The following is a 17,815-nucleotide window of genomic DNA, read 5'->3' as shown; positions in this document are numbered from 1 at the left end:
TTACCTAAGGAAGGACCAAATTGCCCCAGAGGGAGTGAAACGGAGGTTTACGAGACTGGTTCCTGGGATGAGGGCATTTTACTGAGACTGAGTAGACCAGGTCTATAATTCCCTGGAGTTTCGAAGAATGAGAGGTGATCTAATTGAAACATATAAAATTCTTAAGGGGCTTGACAGGGTAAATGCTGAGAAAATAATTCCCGTGGCTGGGGAATCTAGAACATGGGGGTCACAGTCTCAGAATAAGGGGACGACCATTTTGGGCTGAGATTAGGACAAACTTCTTCACTCAGCAGGTTGTGAATCTTTGGAAATCTTTAACTCAGAGAGCTGTGGATGCTCTGTCATTGAGTATATTCAAGACAAAGGTTGATAGAATTTTGAGTCATAAGGGAATTAATGGATATGGGGATAGTGTAGGAAGGTGGAGTTGAAGTGATTTATGACTTTAACCCCTGATAGGGACTAAACCAAATCAGGAGTACATCCCTATGAATCTCCCTTAATTAACTTCAAACCAGACAAATTCTTATAGACACTTATTTGGGTCCAAAGAATTAAACCAGTTTTCCCTCAAAGAAAGAAAACTAACAGAGAATATTACCATCTTTCGGATAGCCTATTAAAAAAAAATTATGGCTAAGTCATAAATATCCCGGATATTATAAGGGTCTGGGAAACTCTCTTCAATACGTATCTCTCCACTTGACACAGAGAGGGGGTTCTTGTAGTTATATATAGAATGCTACATGAGATGATTTATTAACTTTTATATATTTATTAAAGAATTAAACACCTTTAAGTGGATAAGTATATCACAATATCAAATATTACTAAGAGATGTAACACATAATCTTATTTCTAAAATAGAATCCAAGTGTTTAACCCTGCTAATGTTACAGCAAAATATCTCAGAATATCTATCAAAATTTAAAGTAAACTTTTACCTTAAATTCCCCGAGCTAGGCTTGTATCCGCTGGAATTTAGAAGAGTAAGAGATGACTTGATTGAAACATATAAGATCCTGAGGGGTCTTGACAGGGTGGATGTGGAAAGGATGTTTCCCCTTGTGGGAGAATCTAGAACTAGGGGTCACTGTTTAAAAATAAGGGGTCGCCCATTTAAGACAGAGATGAGGAGAAATTTTTTCTCTCAGAGGGTCATGAGTTTTCGGAATTCTCTTCCTCAAAAGGCGATGGAAGCAGAGTGTTTGAATATTTTTAAGGCAGAGGTTGATAGATTCTTGATAAGCAAGGGGGTGGAAGGTTATCGGAGGTTGGTAGAAATGTGGAGTAATCAATTCAGCCATGAACTTATTGAATAGCGGAGTAGGCTCAAAGGGCCGAGTGACCTACTCCTGCTCCTAATTCATATGTTCATATATAATGATGAGGAATTCAACACTTTTAATTTTTGCTTCAAAAGCCCTCGTATTTATACCACTTCCAAACTATCATCTGACCTTTTAGCATATTGGTGTTACCTTTCTGTGTGTGTTTGTCCTGCTTTTGAGATCCATATATGGTAATATCATTAACTATCATCTCCACTTAATGGTTTGCTAGAAACCCCCTGCTCTTGAAGTTGTGAGCATTTATCTGGTCAAAATGTTTATAATTGGCTTTACTTGATATCTTGTTCCTGTAAGTACTATTCCATTTTATTATTTTATTATCTATAATTGTGTTTTTATGATACCTTGAATCATCTTTTGAGTCAATCTGTCGACATTTTACCAACGCTATCAATTAATTAAGTTTATTGCTACTTCTAACTGATGTCACACAGGATGTTTCAATATGTGTTTATCCTCCAAGTCCCTGGCAATAGAAATGCTGAAATGGATTTTCCAACTTTAAAGCTGTTTCTGGTTCACATTCTATTGTAACAGGGACCTTGAAATGCCTTGAAATTTCTGACTCTACCTTCTTATAGGGGAATGTCAGTAAATCTTGAAAACTGACCATTTATTCAATCTTTAATCCTAAAAGGTATAATATATTCACTATATCTAAATTCTACTTAATTAAGCCTATTATACCTGTGTTTCATCACAGAGTTGAGGTAAAAGATCAGCAATGATCTTGTTGAATGGCAGAGCAGGCTCGAAGGGCAGAATGGCCTACTCCTGCACTTCTCTTATGTTCTTATAAGCTTCCCTTTTTGCCTTATCTTACTCTGTATGCTTGTTGATATATAGGGTGATCTAGTGGGAGTCCAACTTTTTTTCTTTATGGGAACATAGTTGTTCTGAACCTTCACTATCTCCTGCTTGAATGCCTCTCATTACTCTGACACTGATTTACTTTCAAGTAGCTCCTTTCAGTCCACTTTTGTTAAATCCATCTCAGTTTCGTAAAATTGGCCTTTCCCCAATTGAGAACTTTTACTCCTGGTCTACCTTTGTCCTTTTCCACAATGATGCCGAATCTAACTGCATTATGATCACTGCCACAAAATGCTCTCCCACTGATACCCCTCCCACCACATTTAAATGAAGGCACCTCTGACTCTGCAACACTCACTCAGTACTGGCACCACAAGTGTCAGCCTAGATTATGTGTTCAAGTCCAGTGTCTCCTGTTAATATCACTTCTGTCATTTCACCATTTCCTGTTTTCCACTTGGGACCATAGGAACAGGAGGAGGCCATTCAGCCCCTCGAGCCTGTTCCCACCATTCAATGAGATCAAGGCTGATCTGTGACCTAACTCCATATACCCGCCTTTGCCTCTGAATACCTTTGGTTAACCAAGATCTATTAATCTCACATTTAAAATTAACAATTGATCTACTGTCAATTGCCATTTGCAGAATAGAGTTCGAATCTTCTACCACCCTCTGTGTGTAGAAGTGTTTCCTAATTTCCCTCCTGGCTCTAATTTCCAGACAATGCCCCCTGGTCCTAGATATCCCAACCAAGGGAAATAGTTTCTCCAAATCTATCCTACCTGTTCCCCTGAATATCTTGAAAACTTCCATCAAATCACCCCTTAACTTTCTAAATTCCAGGGACTTCAACCCAGTTTGTGCAATCTCTACTCATGATTTAACCCTTGTGTGTGTGTGTGTGGTGTGTCTGTCTGTCTGTCTGTATGTGTGTGGTTGTGTCTATGTATGTGTCTACATGTGGATGTATGTGCACGTTTGTGTTTCTATGTGTGTGTATCTGTGTCTGTATCCGTGTGTGGGTGTGTCTGTGTGTGGGAGTGTCTGTATGTCTGTGTGTGTGTGGGAATATCTATGTATCTGTGTGTGTGTGTGTCTGTGTGCCTCTGCGTGTGTTTTTTAGATTAGAGATACAGCACTGAAACAGGCCCTTCGGCCCACCGAGTCTGTGCCGAACATCAACCACCCATTTATACTAATCCTACAATAATCCCATATTGCTACCAAACATCCCACCTGTCCCTATATTTCCCTACCACCTACCTACATAAGTGACAATTTATAATGGCCAATTTACCTATCAACCTGCAAGTCTTTTGGCTTGTGGGAGGAAACCGGAGCACCCGGAGAAAACCCACGCAGACACAGGGAGAACTTGCAAACTCCACACAGGCAGTACCTGGAATCGAACCCGGGTCCCTGGAGCTGTGAGGCTGCGGTGCTAACCACTGCGCCACTGTGCCGCCCACTGTGTCTGTATATGTGTGCCTGTGAGTGCGAGTGTGTGTATATCATGCGTGTGTGTTTGTGTGTGTTTGTGTTTGGGTGCGTGTATATCATGTGTATGTGTGTGGCTGTGTGTATATCACGTGTGCGTTTGTGTTTGGGTGTGTATATTGTGTGTGTGTTTGTATGTGGCTATGTGTATATCATGTGTGCGTTTGTGTTTGGATGTGTGTATATCGTGTGTGTGCTTGTGTGTGGCTGTGTGTATATCATGTGTGTGTTTGTGTGCGTTTGTGTTTGGGTGCGTGTATATCATGTGTATGTGTGTGGCTGTGTGTATATCACGTGTGCGTTTGTGTTTGGGTGTGTATATTGTGTGTGTGTTTGTATGTGGCTATGTGTATATCATGTGTGCGTTTGTGTTTGGATGTGTGTATATCGTGTGTGTGCTTGTGTGTGGCTGTGTGTATATCATGTGTGTGTTTGTGTGTGGCTGTGTGTATATCGTGTGTGTGTTTGTGTGTGGCTGTGTGTATGTCTTGAGATTATGAAAGGTGTTGCTCTTTCTTAATTTGTTTTGAACTCACATGCTTGGTATGTAACTGACTCGAGGATGTTTCACTGCATTAAAGGTACCATAGGGTCATAGAGTTATACAGCACAGAAACAGGCCCTTCGGCCCATCGTGTCTGTGCCGGCCATCAAGCACCTAACTATTCTAATCCCATTTTCCAGCACCTGGCCCATAGCCTTGTATGCTATGGCGTTTCAAGTGTTCATTTAAATACTTCTTAAATGTTGTGAGGGTTCCTGCCTCTACCACCTCTTCAGGCAGTGCGTTCCAGATTCCAACCACCCTGTGGGTGAAAATTATTTTCCTCAAATCCCCTCTAAACCTCCTGCCCCTTACCTTAAATCTATGTCCCCTGGTTATTGACCCCTCCGTTAAGGGAAAAAGTTTCTTCCTATCTATCCTATCAATGCCCCTCATAATTTTGTATCCCTCAATCATGTCTCCCCTCAGCCTTCTCTGTTCTAAAGAAAACAACCCTAGACTATCCAGTTCAAGCTTTTGCAGCTTCATTCATGTAGTACATTTGGCACTAAAGATTGTATCAGTAAATTCAGTGCTCCCAGTAGGTAATATAGGTCAGAGAATCAGTGCCGCAGTCTTGTTGCTCTAGTTTTGTCCCTATTGGTGTCATATTTGACCGAAAGATGACTACATATTTGCACCATCACGTAGACTGCTGATTTACACCTCCACAACATTGGTCGATTCCAGCCCTGTCTCAGCTCATCTGCTGCTGAAACCCTCATCCATGCCTTTGCTACCTCTAGACTTGACTATTCCAATGCCTATTACCCTCTGTAAACATGAGGTTATCCAAAACACTGCTGCCTGTGTCCTTACTTGCACCAAGTCCCGTTCACTATCAGCTCGCTGACTCACACTGGCTCTCAGTTAAGCAAAGACCTCTCTTAAGTAAATGGTGCAATGCATCCGAAATTCATTGAGCAGAGTTACACTTCATTCCACTTCTCCATTTTCAGTTATCGTATCTGCAAATATCTCCAGGAAGTTCCTTCAGGCACTGCGGGCTGTATAAATGCCAGGTGCTGTTACTGTAGTTGAGGCTTGATGTGGTGTTCCAATAGTTAAAGAGTTAAAGCGTTGTCAAATGTCAGAAATTAACTGAAATAAAATTTTATTTCTTATTGTTTATGTATGACAGTGTTCAGAAAAGGAAGATATGAAAACATGTCCATTTTTGTAACCAAGGATTCACTTACACACCATGTAAAGGTTGGTGTGTAAATGTGCAGTCAGTTTAGTGATCTGACTCTTCCTTGCACTGGCAACTACCTGCAATATTCAGGGGCTTTAATCAGAATTACAGATCCCTTGATTGCAGAATACTGGCTCAATTCCCACAGCGAACATGGGAACAGGACAAGGTCATTCAGCCCTTCGAGCCTCTTCTACCATTCAATGAGATCATGGCTGATCACTGAGTTAAATCCATACCTGCCTTTGCTCCATATCCCTTAACCCACACTTTTGACTAACTCAGATTTAAAATCAACAATTGTTCTGGGATTAATTGCCGTTTGTAGAAGAGAATTTCAAACTTCTACCACCCTTTGTGTGTAGAAGGGTTTCCTAATTTCACTCCTGAAAGGTCTGGCTCTAATCTTTACACTATGTCCCCTCATCCTAGACCCCCAATCCAACCTCCCCCACACAACCCGCACCCCCCCCCCAACACCCCCCCCTCCCCCCTCGGCTGTCCCCATCACAACCAGCTGATTTGCTCAATGTGCACTGTGTAATTCCAGAAGCTTATAGTCTGGGAATTATATTTCCCAACTTATTACTTTATTTATTTATAACTCCAAGACGCCCTCCAAGTTACATTCCATTCCAACTTGAACAAATATCCTCCTTGTCACTGGATCAATTTTCGGGAACTCCCTCCCTAACAGCACTGTGGGTGTACCTACCCCACATGGACTGCAGCGGTTCAAGAAGGCAGCTCACCACCATAATAATGCTGGCCTAACAGTGATGCCCATATCCCCATGAATGAATAAATTAAAGCTGCAGGTGGTTGTTATAATTGATGTTTATTGTAAGTGTGATATCTAATAAATATTTCTCAATAGTGAAATAATCATTGAAATAAACTTGAAATAGATACGGAAATGCTAGAAACAATCAGTTGGTCCGGCAGCATCTACAGAGAAAGAAACAGAATTAATATCTCAGGTCAATGACTTTTCATCAATACTTCACCCTCGGTTCTGACATAAGTTCAACAACCTGAAACGTTAACTCTGTTTCTCTCTCCACAGATGCTGCCTGACCTGCTGAGTGTTTCCAGCACGTTCTGTTTATATTTCAGATTTCCAGCATCTGCAATATTTTACAATTGCTTTCCTGAAATAAAGGTGTTCTCTTTCTTGACTGCTCACCTATTCACTGTGCTTTCGAATTCTCCATCAAAGATTAAGGGTGTATTAATGCACACTGGCACACACTTATGCACACACAAACACAAATATACACATGCACGTATATACACAAATGCTTACATACAAATGCAGCAATTTGTACACCCTTTGGGCTGAATTTTATGTCAAATCGGTGGCAGGCGATAAAAACGGCAGTGCATTCCATGTGGCGGCTCATTAAATAGACGGGGTGGGCACCCCCCCCACCCCCCCCACCCAATCACATGGAGGAGGCGGACTGTCCGTCCCTGGCATTTTTAAAGAGCTATCAGCCCTGCTGGGAAATTTACATTTTTAAAGGGAAATGGAATTTAAATAAATAAATCTCCTTTGCCCCTCTCCCACCCCCCCCCCCATAACTATTAAATTAATTGCTTGCGCTTCCCCCCCTCAAAAAACACTTACCTTTACCATCTGACCTCCCTCCCCAAACTGCACAAACTTTCAACTACAGCACATCCCACCATCACCTACTGCCATGACGTTAACTTGACCCTGTTACCACCACCCCCTCCTGCGGAGATAAACCTACCTCTTCCCTCCTCCCCACCAGTGTGGTACCTTGTTTCCCCGGCCGGGGATCCGAAGGCGCGGGAACACCAGACACCGGGCCAAAGATCGCAGCGGGACATCAGGTGGCGACGTGAGTTTCATTAATTAATTCATTTTAATTTATTTAAATATTCAAATTGGGGTCCCGTCGCCGAGCGGTGGGGGACCGCCACGACGCCTCGCCGCTGCCGGTAATATCAGGTCAGGTCCTCCCGGCATCAGGGTGCGTGGCGCCCTCTCCCGGAGGCATTTTCAGCCTCCCCCCTGCCATGGACCCTGACACCTGGGGGAGAACAAATTCCAGCCCTTTGTGTTGTACATTGCTAAACACACAGCAGTTCAGACCGAATCTCAGATGTTTGTGTCTAGTTTCGGGATCTTTATAAAGATTTTTGGGCGTTGAATTTCTCCGAGTTTTCTCTCGATCATTCAACATCTCTCCAGGTGTTTCTGCGGTGATTTCTTTGCGGTCACGACAAAGGGATCTGGAGGAAACCTCCCGCAGAAGTTCAATCCTTTTGTGGGGAATCTTCTTTTAAGAAAGTTTATCAAGAGCAAAACAGAGATTTTTCAGCTCATCCCAGATGTGGGTAAGAGCTGCTTTGACCTTGTGTGGTTTGTCCAGTATCTCCACACTGCAGGTCAGTGGATCGTAGCGGAGTGAGAAAGGCTTCCTGATTTTAGATGCATAAATCCTGTTCAGAAACAAAAAGGAAAACTTGTGTTACTACCCGAAACAAGGAACAGCGCGGTAAATCTACCGTTGTGCGCTCTATTTGCTTCTCAATATAATGGTTGCACTGGACTCGCACCTATCACTGGTGAGGTTGCATTGGCAAAACTCAGGAAATCCCAAGGCAACAGTCTGGAGGATGCAAAACCTGATCCACCATGGAACAGTGTCAGCTGTGGCTCATTGGGTAGCATTCTTGCCTCTGAGACAGAATGTTGTGGGTTTAAGTCTCACGCCCGAGACCTGAGCACGAAAACTAGGCTGACCGTCCAGTGTGGTTATTGAGGGATTATCCTCCAGATGAGTCTTTAAATTATGGCCCCCAAATGGTGGGCATTAAGAAACCCCATCCCACCCTTTTGAAGAAGAGCAAAGGTGTTTTCCTCAGTGTCCTGACCATTTGTCTCATTGCTGTTTGTGGGAGCTTGCTGTGCTCAAAACTGGATGCTGCATTTCCTGCGTCACACCTGTGACTACACTTCAAAAGTACTTCATTGACTGTATAGCACTTTGGGACATTCTGAGGTCATGAAAGGTGCTATAGGAATGCAAATCTTTCTTTCTTGAGTGTGAGACAATCAGTAACTGAAAGGGGAAAAGGCAGCATCATGTTTGGCTGTGAACCTTCCAATAGGCTTCAGTGAAAACTCTGAGGAAGATTCTAGGTCACAAATGTTAACCCAGCTTTTTTGGATGTTGGCTGACCTGCTGTAAATTTTCAGCATTATTTATTTTAATCTCAATCTATTCTTATCCTTATAGGAACAGGAGAAGGCCACTCAGCCCCTCGTGCTTTCTCTGCCATTCAATTAGATTATGACTGATGTGTACCTTAACTGCATTTACCACCTTGCTTCTGTATCCCTTATTATACTCACTCAACAAAAATCTTATTCAGTCTTGAAAATTTTTAATTGACTGTCAGCATCCACAGTCTTCGAGGGAGAGAATTCCAGGCTCCCAATTCTCTTTGTGTGATGAAGTGCTTCCTGACATCATCCCTAAATGGCCTAGCTCTAATTTTAAGGTTATGTCCCCTTGTTCTGGCTAGAATGATTCAATAGGCTTGTTAAACTTGGGCTATTGAAACTGTTGCTGTGTCACTGAAAATGTTGCCTGGTCACCATATTTTCTTTTATTCATTCATGAGATGTGGGTGTCGCTGGCTAGGCCAGCATTTATTGCCCATCCCTAATTGCCCTTGCGAAGCTGGTGGTGAGCTGCCTTCTTGAACCGCTGCAATCCATGTGGGGTAGGTACACCCACAGTGCTGTTAGGAAGGGAGTTCCAGGATTTTGACCCAGTGACAGTGAACGAACGGCGATATAGTTCCAAGTCAGGATGGTGTGTGACTTGGAGGGGAACTTGCAGGTGGTGATGTTCCCATGCATTTGCTGCCCTTGTCCTTCTAGTTGGTAGAGGTCGCAGGTTTGGAAGGTGCTGTCTAAAGAGCCTTGGTGCGTTGCTGCAGTGCATCTTGTAGATGGTACACACTGCTGCCACTGTGCGTCGGTGGTGGAGGGAGTGAATGTTTGTGCAAGGTGTGCCAATCAAGCGGGCTGCTTTGTCCTGGATGGTGTCGAGCTTCTTGAGTGTTGTTGGAGCTGCACCCATCCAGGAAAATGAAGAGTATTCCATCACACTCCTGACTTGTGCCTTGTAGATGGCAGACAGGCTTTGGGGAGTCAGGAGGTGAGTTACTCGCTGCAGGATTCCTAGCCTCTGACCTGCTCTTGTAGCCACGGTATTTATATGGCTACTCCAGTTCAATTTCTGGTCAATGGTAACCCCTAGGATGTTGATAGTGGGGAATTCAGCGATGGTAATGCCATTGAATGTTAAGGAGAGATGGTTAGATTCTCTCTTGTTGGAGATGGTCATTGCCTGGCACTTGTGTGGCACAAATGTTACTTGCCACTTATCAGCCCAAGCCTGGATTTTGTCCAGGTCTTGCTGCATTTCTACATGGACTGCTTCAGTATCTGAGGAGTCGCAAATGGTGCTGAACATTGTGCAATCATCAGCGAACATCCCCACTTCTGACCTTATGATTGAAGGAAGGTCATTGATAAAGCAGCTGAAGATGGTTGGGCCTAGAACACTACCCTGAGGAACTCCTGCAGTGATATCCTGGAGCTGAGATGATTGACCTCCAACAGCCACAACCATCTTACTTTGCGCTAGGTATGACTCCAACCAGTGGAGAGTTTTCCCCCTGATTTCCATTTACTCCAGTTTTGATAGGACTCCTTGATGCCATACTCGGTCAAATGCTGCCTTGATGTCAAGTGCAGTCACTCTCACCTCACCTCTTGAATTCAGCTCTTTTGTCCATGTTTGAACCAAGGCTGTAATGAGGTCAGGAGCTGAGTGGCCCTGGCGGAACACAAACTGAGCGTCACTGAGCAGGTTATTGCTAAGCAAGTGCCGCTTTATAGCACTGTCAACGACACCTTCCATCACTTTACTGATGACTGAGAGTAGGCTGATGGGGTGCTAATTGGCCGGGTTGGATTTGTCCTGTTTTTTGTGTACAGAACATACCTGGGAAATTTTCCACATTGCTGTGTAGATGCCAGTGTTGTAGCTGTACTGGAACAGATTGGCTAGGGGCGCGGCAAGTTCTGGAGCACAGGTCTTCAGTACCATTACTGGAATATTGTCAGGGCCCATAGCCTTTGCAGTATTCAGTGCCTTCAGCCGTTTCTTGATATCACGCGGAGAGAATCGAATTGGCTGAAGCCTGGCATCTGTGATGCTGGGGACTTCAGGAGGAGGCCGAGATGGATCATCCACTATCCGTGTACTAAGCCCCCTGACTGATTTCAAAGAAATTTATTTATGGTCCTGCCGACATGTTAAAATATATTACCCACCTATTCTTAATTATCAGTGGTTCAAACGTTTGTGTGAAAGATGCAGGATTTAATCTGTGCTCTTACCAGAGTTTGGATTTTGCATCTTCAAAACTCTCCGACACAAAATAGACTGGTTGGAAAGTCTGATCTTGATACGGTTGTAGTGCTGTGATCTCAGGATCGAAGGCTCTGTATTGGGGTTCACCTGATAAGGAATACTGTGAACAACAGAAACTATCTTTCAGTCAGTCTTTCACTATATATTTATTTAGGCAGGAGCCTCTGTTACCAAACAGAGAAGTTTGAGTTCATTGCAAGCAGGCAGTGCCTAGCACTCTGCTGGGTTATTCACCACTAGTGTGCAAAGCTCATTACAAGCCCAGATAATATTTCAAAGAGGCGCTTATGCCCAAAGCAGCTGCAAAGTCTGAAAAATGCTCCAGTTGCTAAGGGCCCATTTCCAATAGGTGAAGTCTGAGTAAATAAAATTAAAGGTTTAACTTAGAAAGATCTCTCCTGGTACGGGTTACTCACCTTTCTCCAGTCCTTCTAAATCCAATTCTTCTATCAAGACTTTATACTTCAATGCTTGAGCATATAATCCAGACCAAAACTGCCCAGTGTGGTACTCAGGGACTGCCGCATTGTCAGAGGTGCCATATTTTGTTAAACTGAGGCCCCATTTTCCCTCTCAGCTGGACATGAAAGATTTCTAATGTGTCAGCCATGACTCAGTGGATAGCACACTTGCCTTAAGTCAGTTCTGGTTCTAGTCTCACTCCAGACACTTGAGTATGATATTTAGACTGACACTCAGTGCAGTACTGAGGGAGTGCTGCAATGTCAGAGGTGCTGTCTTTTGAATGTGGCATTAAACTGAGGCCCTGTCTGCCAACTCAAGTGGACATAAAAGATCCCATAGCACTATCTTGAGCAAGAATAGGCAAAGTGTCCCAGGGCCAGTATTTATCCCTCAACCAACATCACTTACTAAGAGGTTAGCTGTTCATTCTCACATTGCTGTTTCTGGGAGCTTGCTGTGCACAAATTGGCTGCTGCTGCTACACCAGTGACTACACTTCAAAAGTACTTCATTGATTGTAAAGCACTTTGGGATGTCCTGAAGTCATGATAGGTGCTATATAAATGCAATCCTTCCTTCCTACTTGAAGAAGAGCAGGGCAGTTCTCCCCAGTATCCTGCCCAATATTTATTCCTCAAACATCATCATTAAAAACAGATTATTTGGTCATTATTTCATTGCTGTTTGTGGGAGCTTGCTGTGCACACATTGGCTGCTCCATTAACTACAACAGTGGCTAAACTTCAAAAAGCACTTCATTGGTTGTAAAGTGGTTTGGGAGTCCTGGCGTCATAAAAGGCACTATAAAAATGCAAGTCCTTCCTTTTTTAACACATCTTGAAAGAAAATGAGACCATTAAACAGGGCGTCAGACTCGTCATGACCCGATATTATGGCCTTCGCTTTCTGCACTTTTCCTAAAGCCTCACTAAAATATTCAAATAAGCTGGCCTGGCATCAACAGCCCCATTATCTGTGGAAAATTGCAATATAGTCTAAATCTCCAAATAGGATTTTGACACTAAGACCGTAGGCTAAGTACAACAACTTGCATTTATATGGCATCTTTAACATAGTAGAATGTCCCAAGGCATTTCACAGGAACGTTATCAACCAAAAGTGCCAGAGGACTGGAGAACAGCTAATGTGGTCCCACTATTTAAGAAAGGTTGTAGAGATAAGCCAGGGAACTACAGACCAGTGAGTCTCATGTCAGTGGTAGGGAAACTATTGGAGAAAATTCTGAAGGAGAGAATCTATCTCCACTTGAAGAGGCAAAATTTGATTCGGAATAGTCAATATGGCTTTGTCAGAGGGAGGTCAGGCCTAACAAATTTGATTGAATTTTTTGAGCATGTGACCAGGTGTGTAGATGAGGGTAGTGCAGTTGATGTAGTTTACATGGATTTCAGTAAAGCTTTTGACAAGGTCCTACATGGGAGACTTATCAAGAAAGCAAATGCACATGGGATACAAGGTAACTTGATAAGGTGGATTCAAAATTGGCTTAGCTGTAGGAGACAGAGAGTGATGACAGACGGCTGTTTTAGTGACTGGAAGCCAGTGTCCAGTGGCGTACCACAGGGATCTGTGCTGGGTCCCCTATTGTTTGTCATTTATATAAACGACACAGATGACTATGTGGGGGGTAGGATCAGTAAGTTCGCGGATGACACAAAGATTGGCCGAGTGGTTAACAGTGAGGTGGAGTGTCTTAGGTTACAGGAAGATATAGACGGGATGGTCAAATGGGCAGAAAAGTGGCAGATGGAATTTAACGCTGAAAAGTGTGAGGTGATACACTTTGGAAGGAGTAATGTGACACGTAAGTATTCAATGAATGGCCTGACATTGGGAAGTTTCGAGGAACAAAGGGACCTTGGCATGTTTGTTCATAGATCTCTGAAGGCAGAAGGGCAGGTTAATAGGGTGGTGAAAAAGGCATATGGGACACTTGCCTTTATCAATCGAGGCATAGATTACGAAAGCAGGGAGGTCGTGTTGGAGTTGTACAGAACTTTGGTAAGGCTGGAGTACTGTGTGCAATTCTGGTCGCCACATTATAGGAAGGATGTGATTGCATTGGAGGGGGTGCAGAGGCGATTCATCAGGATGTTGCCTGGGATGGAACATTTAAGCTATGAAGAGAGGTTGGATAGGCTTGGGTTGTTTTCACTGGAGCAGAGAAGACTGAGGGGTGACCTGATCGAGGTGTACAAGATTATGAGGGGCATGGGCAGGGTGGATAGGGAGCAGCTGTTCCCCTTAGTTGAAGGGTCAGTTACGAGGGGTCACAAGTTTAAGGTGAGGGGCGGGAGGTTTAAGGGGGATTTGAGGAAGAACTTTTTTACCCAGAGGGTGGTGACGGTCTGGAATGCCCTGCCTGGGAGGGTGGTAGAGGCAGGTTGCCTCACATCCTTTAAAAAGTACCTGGATGAGCACTTGGCACATCATAACATTCAAGACTATGGGCCAAGTGCTGGCAAATGGGATTAGGTAGACAGGTCAGGTGTTTTAATGCATCAGTGCAGACTCGATGGGCCGAAGGGCCTCTTCTGCACTGTATTATTCTGTGATTCTGTGAAAATTTGACATGGAGACATATAAGTGATATTAGGACAGGGGCTTGGTCAAAGATGTAGGCTTTAAGGCGCATTTTAAAGGAGTGGAGAGAGAGTTAGAGAGATGGAGAGGGTTAGGGAGGGAATTCCAGAGCTTCAGGCCTTGAGTAAAACAGCTGAGAGTGAATGGAAAACCTGTTTTATCTCTCTCATGATTTTTAGTTCCAATGAATCATTGTGGTGTAAATCAGCTGCAAACTCACTATCATCTATTTTGCACAAATGTTCAAAGTCAAGATTGACTGCCCTCCATGTACTTTTGTATGAAATTACTTTGCTGATTTAATGTGCTAACTGTGTGACAGTATTATACACTGTAATTGCTTGGTTTGTAACTTATTTTGAGACAACCTAAAGTAAAAATAAAAAAACAGCTCTTACTTCCAAATTGTTCAAATATCACACTTAATTTTTTTAAAAATATGTTTCACTCAACATTAAAGCTATTTCTAAATTTAAACAGTGACTTTCATCAAAGTGCATTCACATAAAAACAGGATAAATTCATATAAAATCACCAAAGAACCAAATCACATAAACATTAGATGAGCAGTAAAACCCAGCCAACAGTCTGTCATTGAATTTGCAAATAAAGAGAAGATCTCTGGCCACACATTAACCAGTCAGTCATCTCGCTGCTGGTTGTGGCATCCTTTTGTGCAGATACTAACAGTTGTGTTTGGCTGCTTAGGAATATAGGAGCAGGAGGAGGTCCATTCAGCCCTTCGAGCCTGCTCCGCCATTCTAGATAATGGCTGATCATCTACCTCAATGCCATACTCCCGCACTATCCCCACATCCCTCAATGTCATTAGCAACTATAGATCAATCGATCTCTGTCTTGAACTTAATCAGTGACTGAGCTTCCACCACCCTCTGGGGCAGAGAATTCCAAAGATTCACCACCCTCTGAGTGAAGAAATTCCTCATCGCAGTCCTACATGGCTTGCCCTTTATTCTGAGATTGTGTCCCCTGGTTCTCGACCCCAAAGCCAGGGGAAACATCCTTTCTGTATTTACCCTGTCTATCCCTTTAAGAATTTTGTAAGTTTCTATGAGATCGCCTCTCATTCTTCTAAGCGCCAGAGAATACAGGCCCAGTTTCCTCAATCTCTCTGCATAGGACAATCCCACCATCCCAGGAATCAATCTGGTGAACCTCCGCTGCACTCCCTCTATGGCAAGTATATCGTTCCTCAGGCAAGGGGACCAGAACTGCACACCATATTCCAGGTGTGGTCTCAGCAATACTCTATACAATTGAAGCAAGACTTCTTTGGTCCTGTACTCAAATGCTGTTGCGATAAAGGCAAACATACCGTTTGCCTTCCTAATTGCTTGCTGCACCTACATGCCAGCTTTCAGTGACTTACGAACAAGGACACCCATGTCCCTTTGGACATCAACACTTTCCAATCTCTCACCATTTAAGAAATACTCTGCACCTCTATTCCTCCTACCAAAGTGGATAAACTCACACTTATCCACATTATATTCCATCTGCCATGTTCTTGCCCACTCACTCAGCCTGTCCAAATCCCCTTGAAGTTTCTTTGCATCCTCCTCACAACTCACATTCCCACCAAGATTTGTGTCATCTGCAAACTAGAAAATATTATAACAGGTCCCCACTCCAAATCATTTATATAGATTGAGAATAGCTGGGGCCCAAGCACTGATCCTTGCGGTACCCCACTAGTCACAGCCTGCCAACCTGAGAATAACCCAATTATTCCTACTCTCTGTTTTCTGCCTGTTACCCAATCCTCAATCCATGCTAGTATATTGCCCCCAATCCCATGTGCTTTAATTTTTCTTACTAACCTCCTGTGGGGGACTTTATCAGAAGCCCCTGGAAGTTCAAATACACCACATCTACTGGTTCCCCCTTATCCACTCTGCTAGTAACTTGCTCAAAAAACTCTAAAAAGTTTGTCAAACATGATTTCCCCTTCATAAATCCATGTTGACTCTACCCAATCAGACCATTATTTTCTAAGTGTCCAGTAATCACATCCTTTATAATAGATTCCAGTATTTTCCCTACTACCGATGTCAGGCTAACAGGTCTGTAGTTCCCCATTTTCTCTCTCACTCCTTTCTTAAACAGTGAGGTTACATTTACAACCCTCCAATCTGTAGGCACCATTGCAGAATTGATAGAATTTTGAAAGATGATCACCAAAGTATCCATTATCTCTGTCGCCATCTCTTTCAACACTCTAGGGTGAAGATCTTGTTTAACAAACAAGACTGCATTTCAGAAATAATTGGATGTGAATTGCTTTGGGTTGTATCTGAGGAGATTAGATAAGGTAAGTTAAAAAGGCAATTTAAAAAAAAGTTTGTTATCGTGAAGTTGCAGACATTTTTGTAAAGAACTTATTACAACTGTGCTTTCAACAGCAAACAGTACAACCGCTCTCTCTGTATATTTACGACTGTTTGTGCAGTTACCATTTTATTATTGGTTTCTTACCATCAGTTCTCCATATGAAGATAGTAGACCAGCTCCATAAGCTTTCAGAACTCCATTTTGTTTACAGAGTCCGAACTCCACTGTAAACCAGTAAAGCTATATAAACAAACAATAATTATATGAGGATCATTGGATTCAATCCCTCAAACTTGTTCCACCATTCAACAACAACAACAACTTATATTTATAGAGTGCCTTTAACATAATAAAAAGCCCCAAGGTGCTTTACAGGCGCATTATAAAACTAAGTATGACACTGAGCCACAAAAGGAGATATTAGGTCAGATGACCAAAAGCTTGGTCAAAGAGGTAGATTTTAAGGTGTGTCTTAAAGGACACTTAATTCAATTAGATCATGGCTGATCTGTATCTTAACTCCATTCACCCATCTTGATCCTTTAGAAATTACACTGAATTATAGATGGTTATGAACATGAAGTTATATTTCAAAGGGCAACTGTAACTAATAGTAAATTTCAGATGCCAGGTTAGATGCAGATAGGCGTTTGGCAAATCCTTTTCATTTGGGAAGTGGAAAAAGCCCAAGAGAGCTGGATGCCATCTAAATCATTCAACAGTACAATATACCACCATTAATACTAACAGCAACAGTGTATTGCCCAGCGATTCCCCACAATACTCCAGCTGAGGCCTTGTTTATAAAGTTCAAAGCAAAGAGATCATGCTAAAACTTTATAAATCTGGCTTTGCCAGTGATGCCCACATCCCAAGAATGAATTTTTAAAAAAATCACTGGTTAGGCCTCAGCTGGAGTATTGTGGACAATTCTGGGCACCGGACTTCAGGAAAGATGTAAAGACTCTAGAAAGGGCACAGGAGGAGATTTGCCAGGATGTTAACAGGGATGAGGGACTTCAGTTATGAGAAAAGGTTGGGGAAGTTAGGAATGTTCTTCTTGGAACAGAGAAGATGACCTAATAGAGATTTACAAGCTAATGAGAGGTTTTGATGGAGTAGAGAGAGAAAAATTATTCCCTCTGGTGAGTGGGTGAACAACCAGAGGTCATTGATTCAAAATCATTGATAAAAGATCTAGAGGGGAGATGAGGAGAAATGTTTTTCACTCAGAGAGTTGTCAGGATCTGGAACACCCGACCTGGAAGTGTGGCGGAAAGTGATTCCATAGATAATTTTAAGAGGGAGTTGGACAGGTACTTGAGGATGAGGAACTTACAGGGTCACAGACAAAAAGCAGGGGCTGAGATTAAACACGACTGCCCTTTCAAAGAGCCAGTATTGGCATGATGGATCAAATGGCCTCTTTCTGTGCCATAAGTTTCTATGAAAAGTAACAACTGTTACTGGCAACAAAAAGTGTAACAGCAATAATATGAAAA

General features: G+C 42.8%; 1 protein-coding gene across 1 annotated transcript in view; it reads right to left on the bottom strand.

Moving 5' to 3' along the window:
* Window positions 1-7,718: 7,718 nt before the first annotated feature.
* Window positions 7,719-17,815, bottom strand: part of th2 (tyrosine hydroxylase 2) — a 62,424-nt gene continuing 52,327 nt past the window's right edge. Inside the window, exons 11-13 of the mRNA XM_068050039.1 lie at window positions 16,458-16,553; window positions 10,859-10,992; window positions 7,719-7,878 (exon numbers count right to left, since the gene is read on the bottom strand). Coding sequence (XP_067906140.1) covers window positions 7,719-7,878; window positions 10,859-10,992; window positions 16,458-16,553 — 390 coding nt within the window. The remainder of the gene's footprint in view (window positions 7,879-10,858; window positions 10,993-16,457; window positions 16,554-17,815) is intronic.

The sequence above is a fragment of the Heterodontus francisci genome, chromosome 18 (genome assembly GCF_036365525.1).
Source record: "Heterodontus francisci isolate sHetFra1 chromosome 18, sHetFra1.hap1, whole genome shotgun sequence".
Classification (NCBI taxonomy): Eukaryota; Metazoa; Chordata; class Chondrichthyes; order Heterodontiformes; family Heterodontidae; genus Heterodontus; species Heterodontus francisci.
This window is presented reverse-complemented; position numbering and strand designations above follow the sequence as displayed.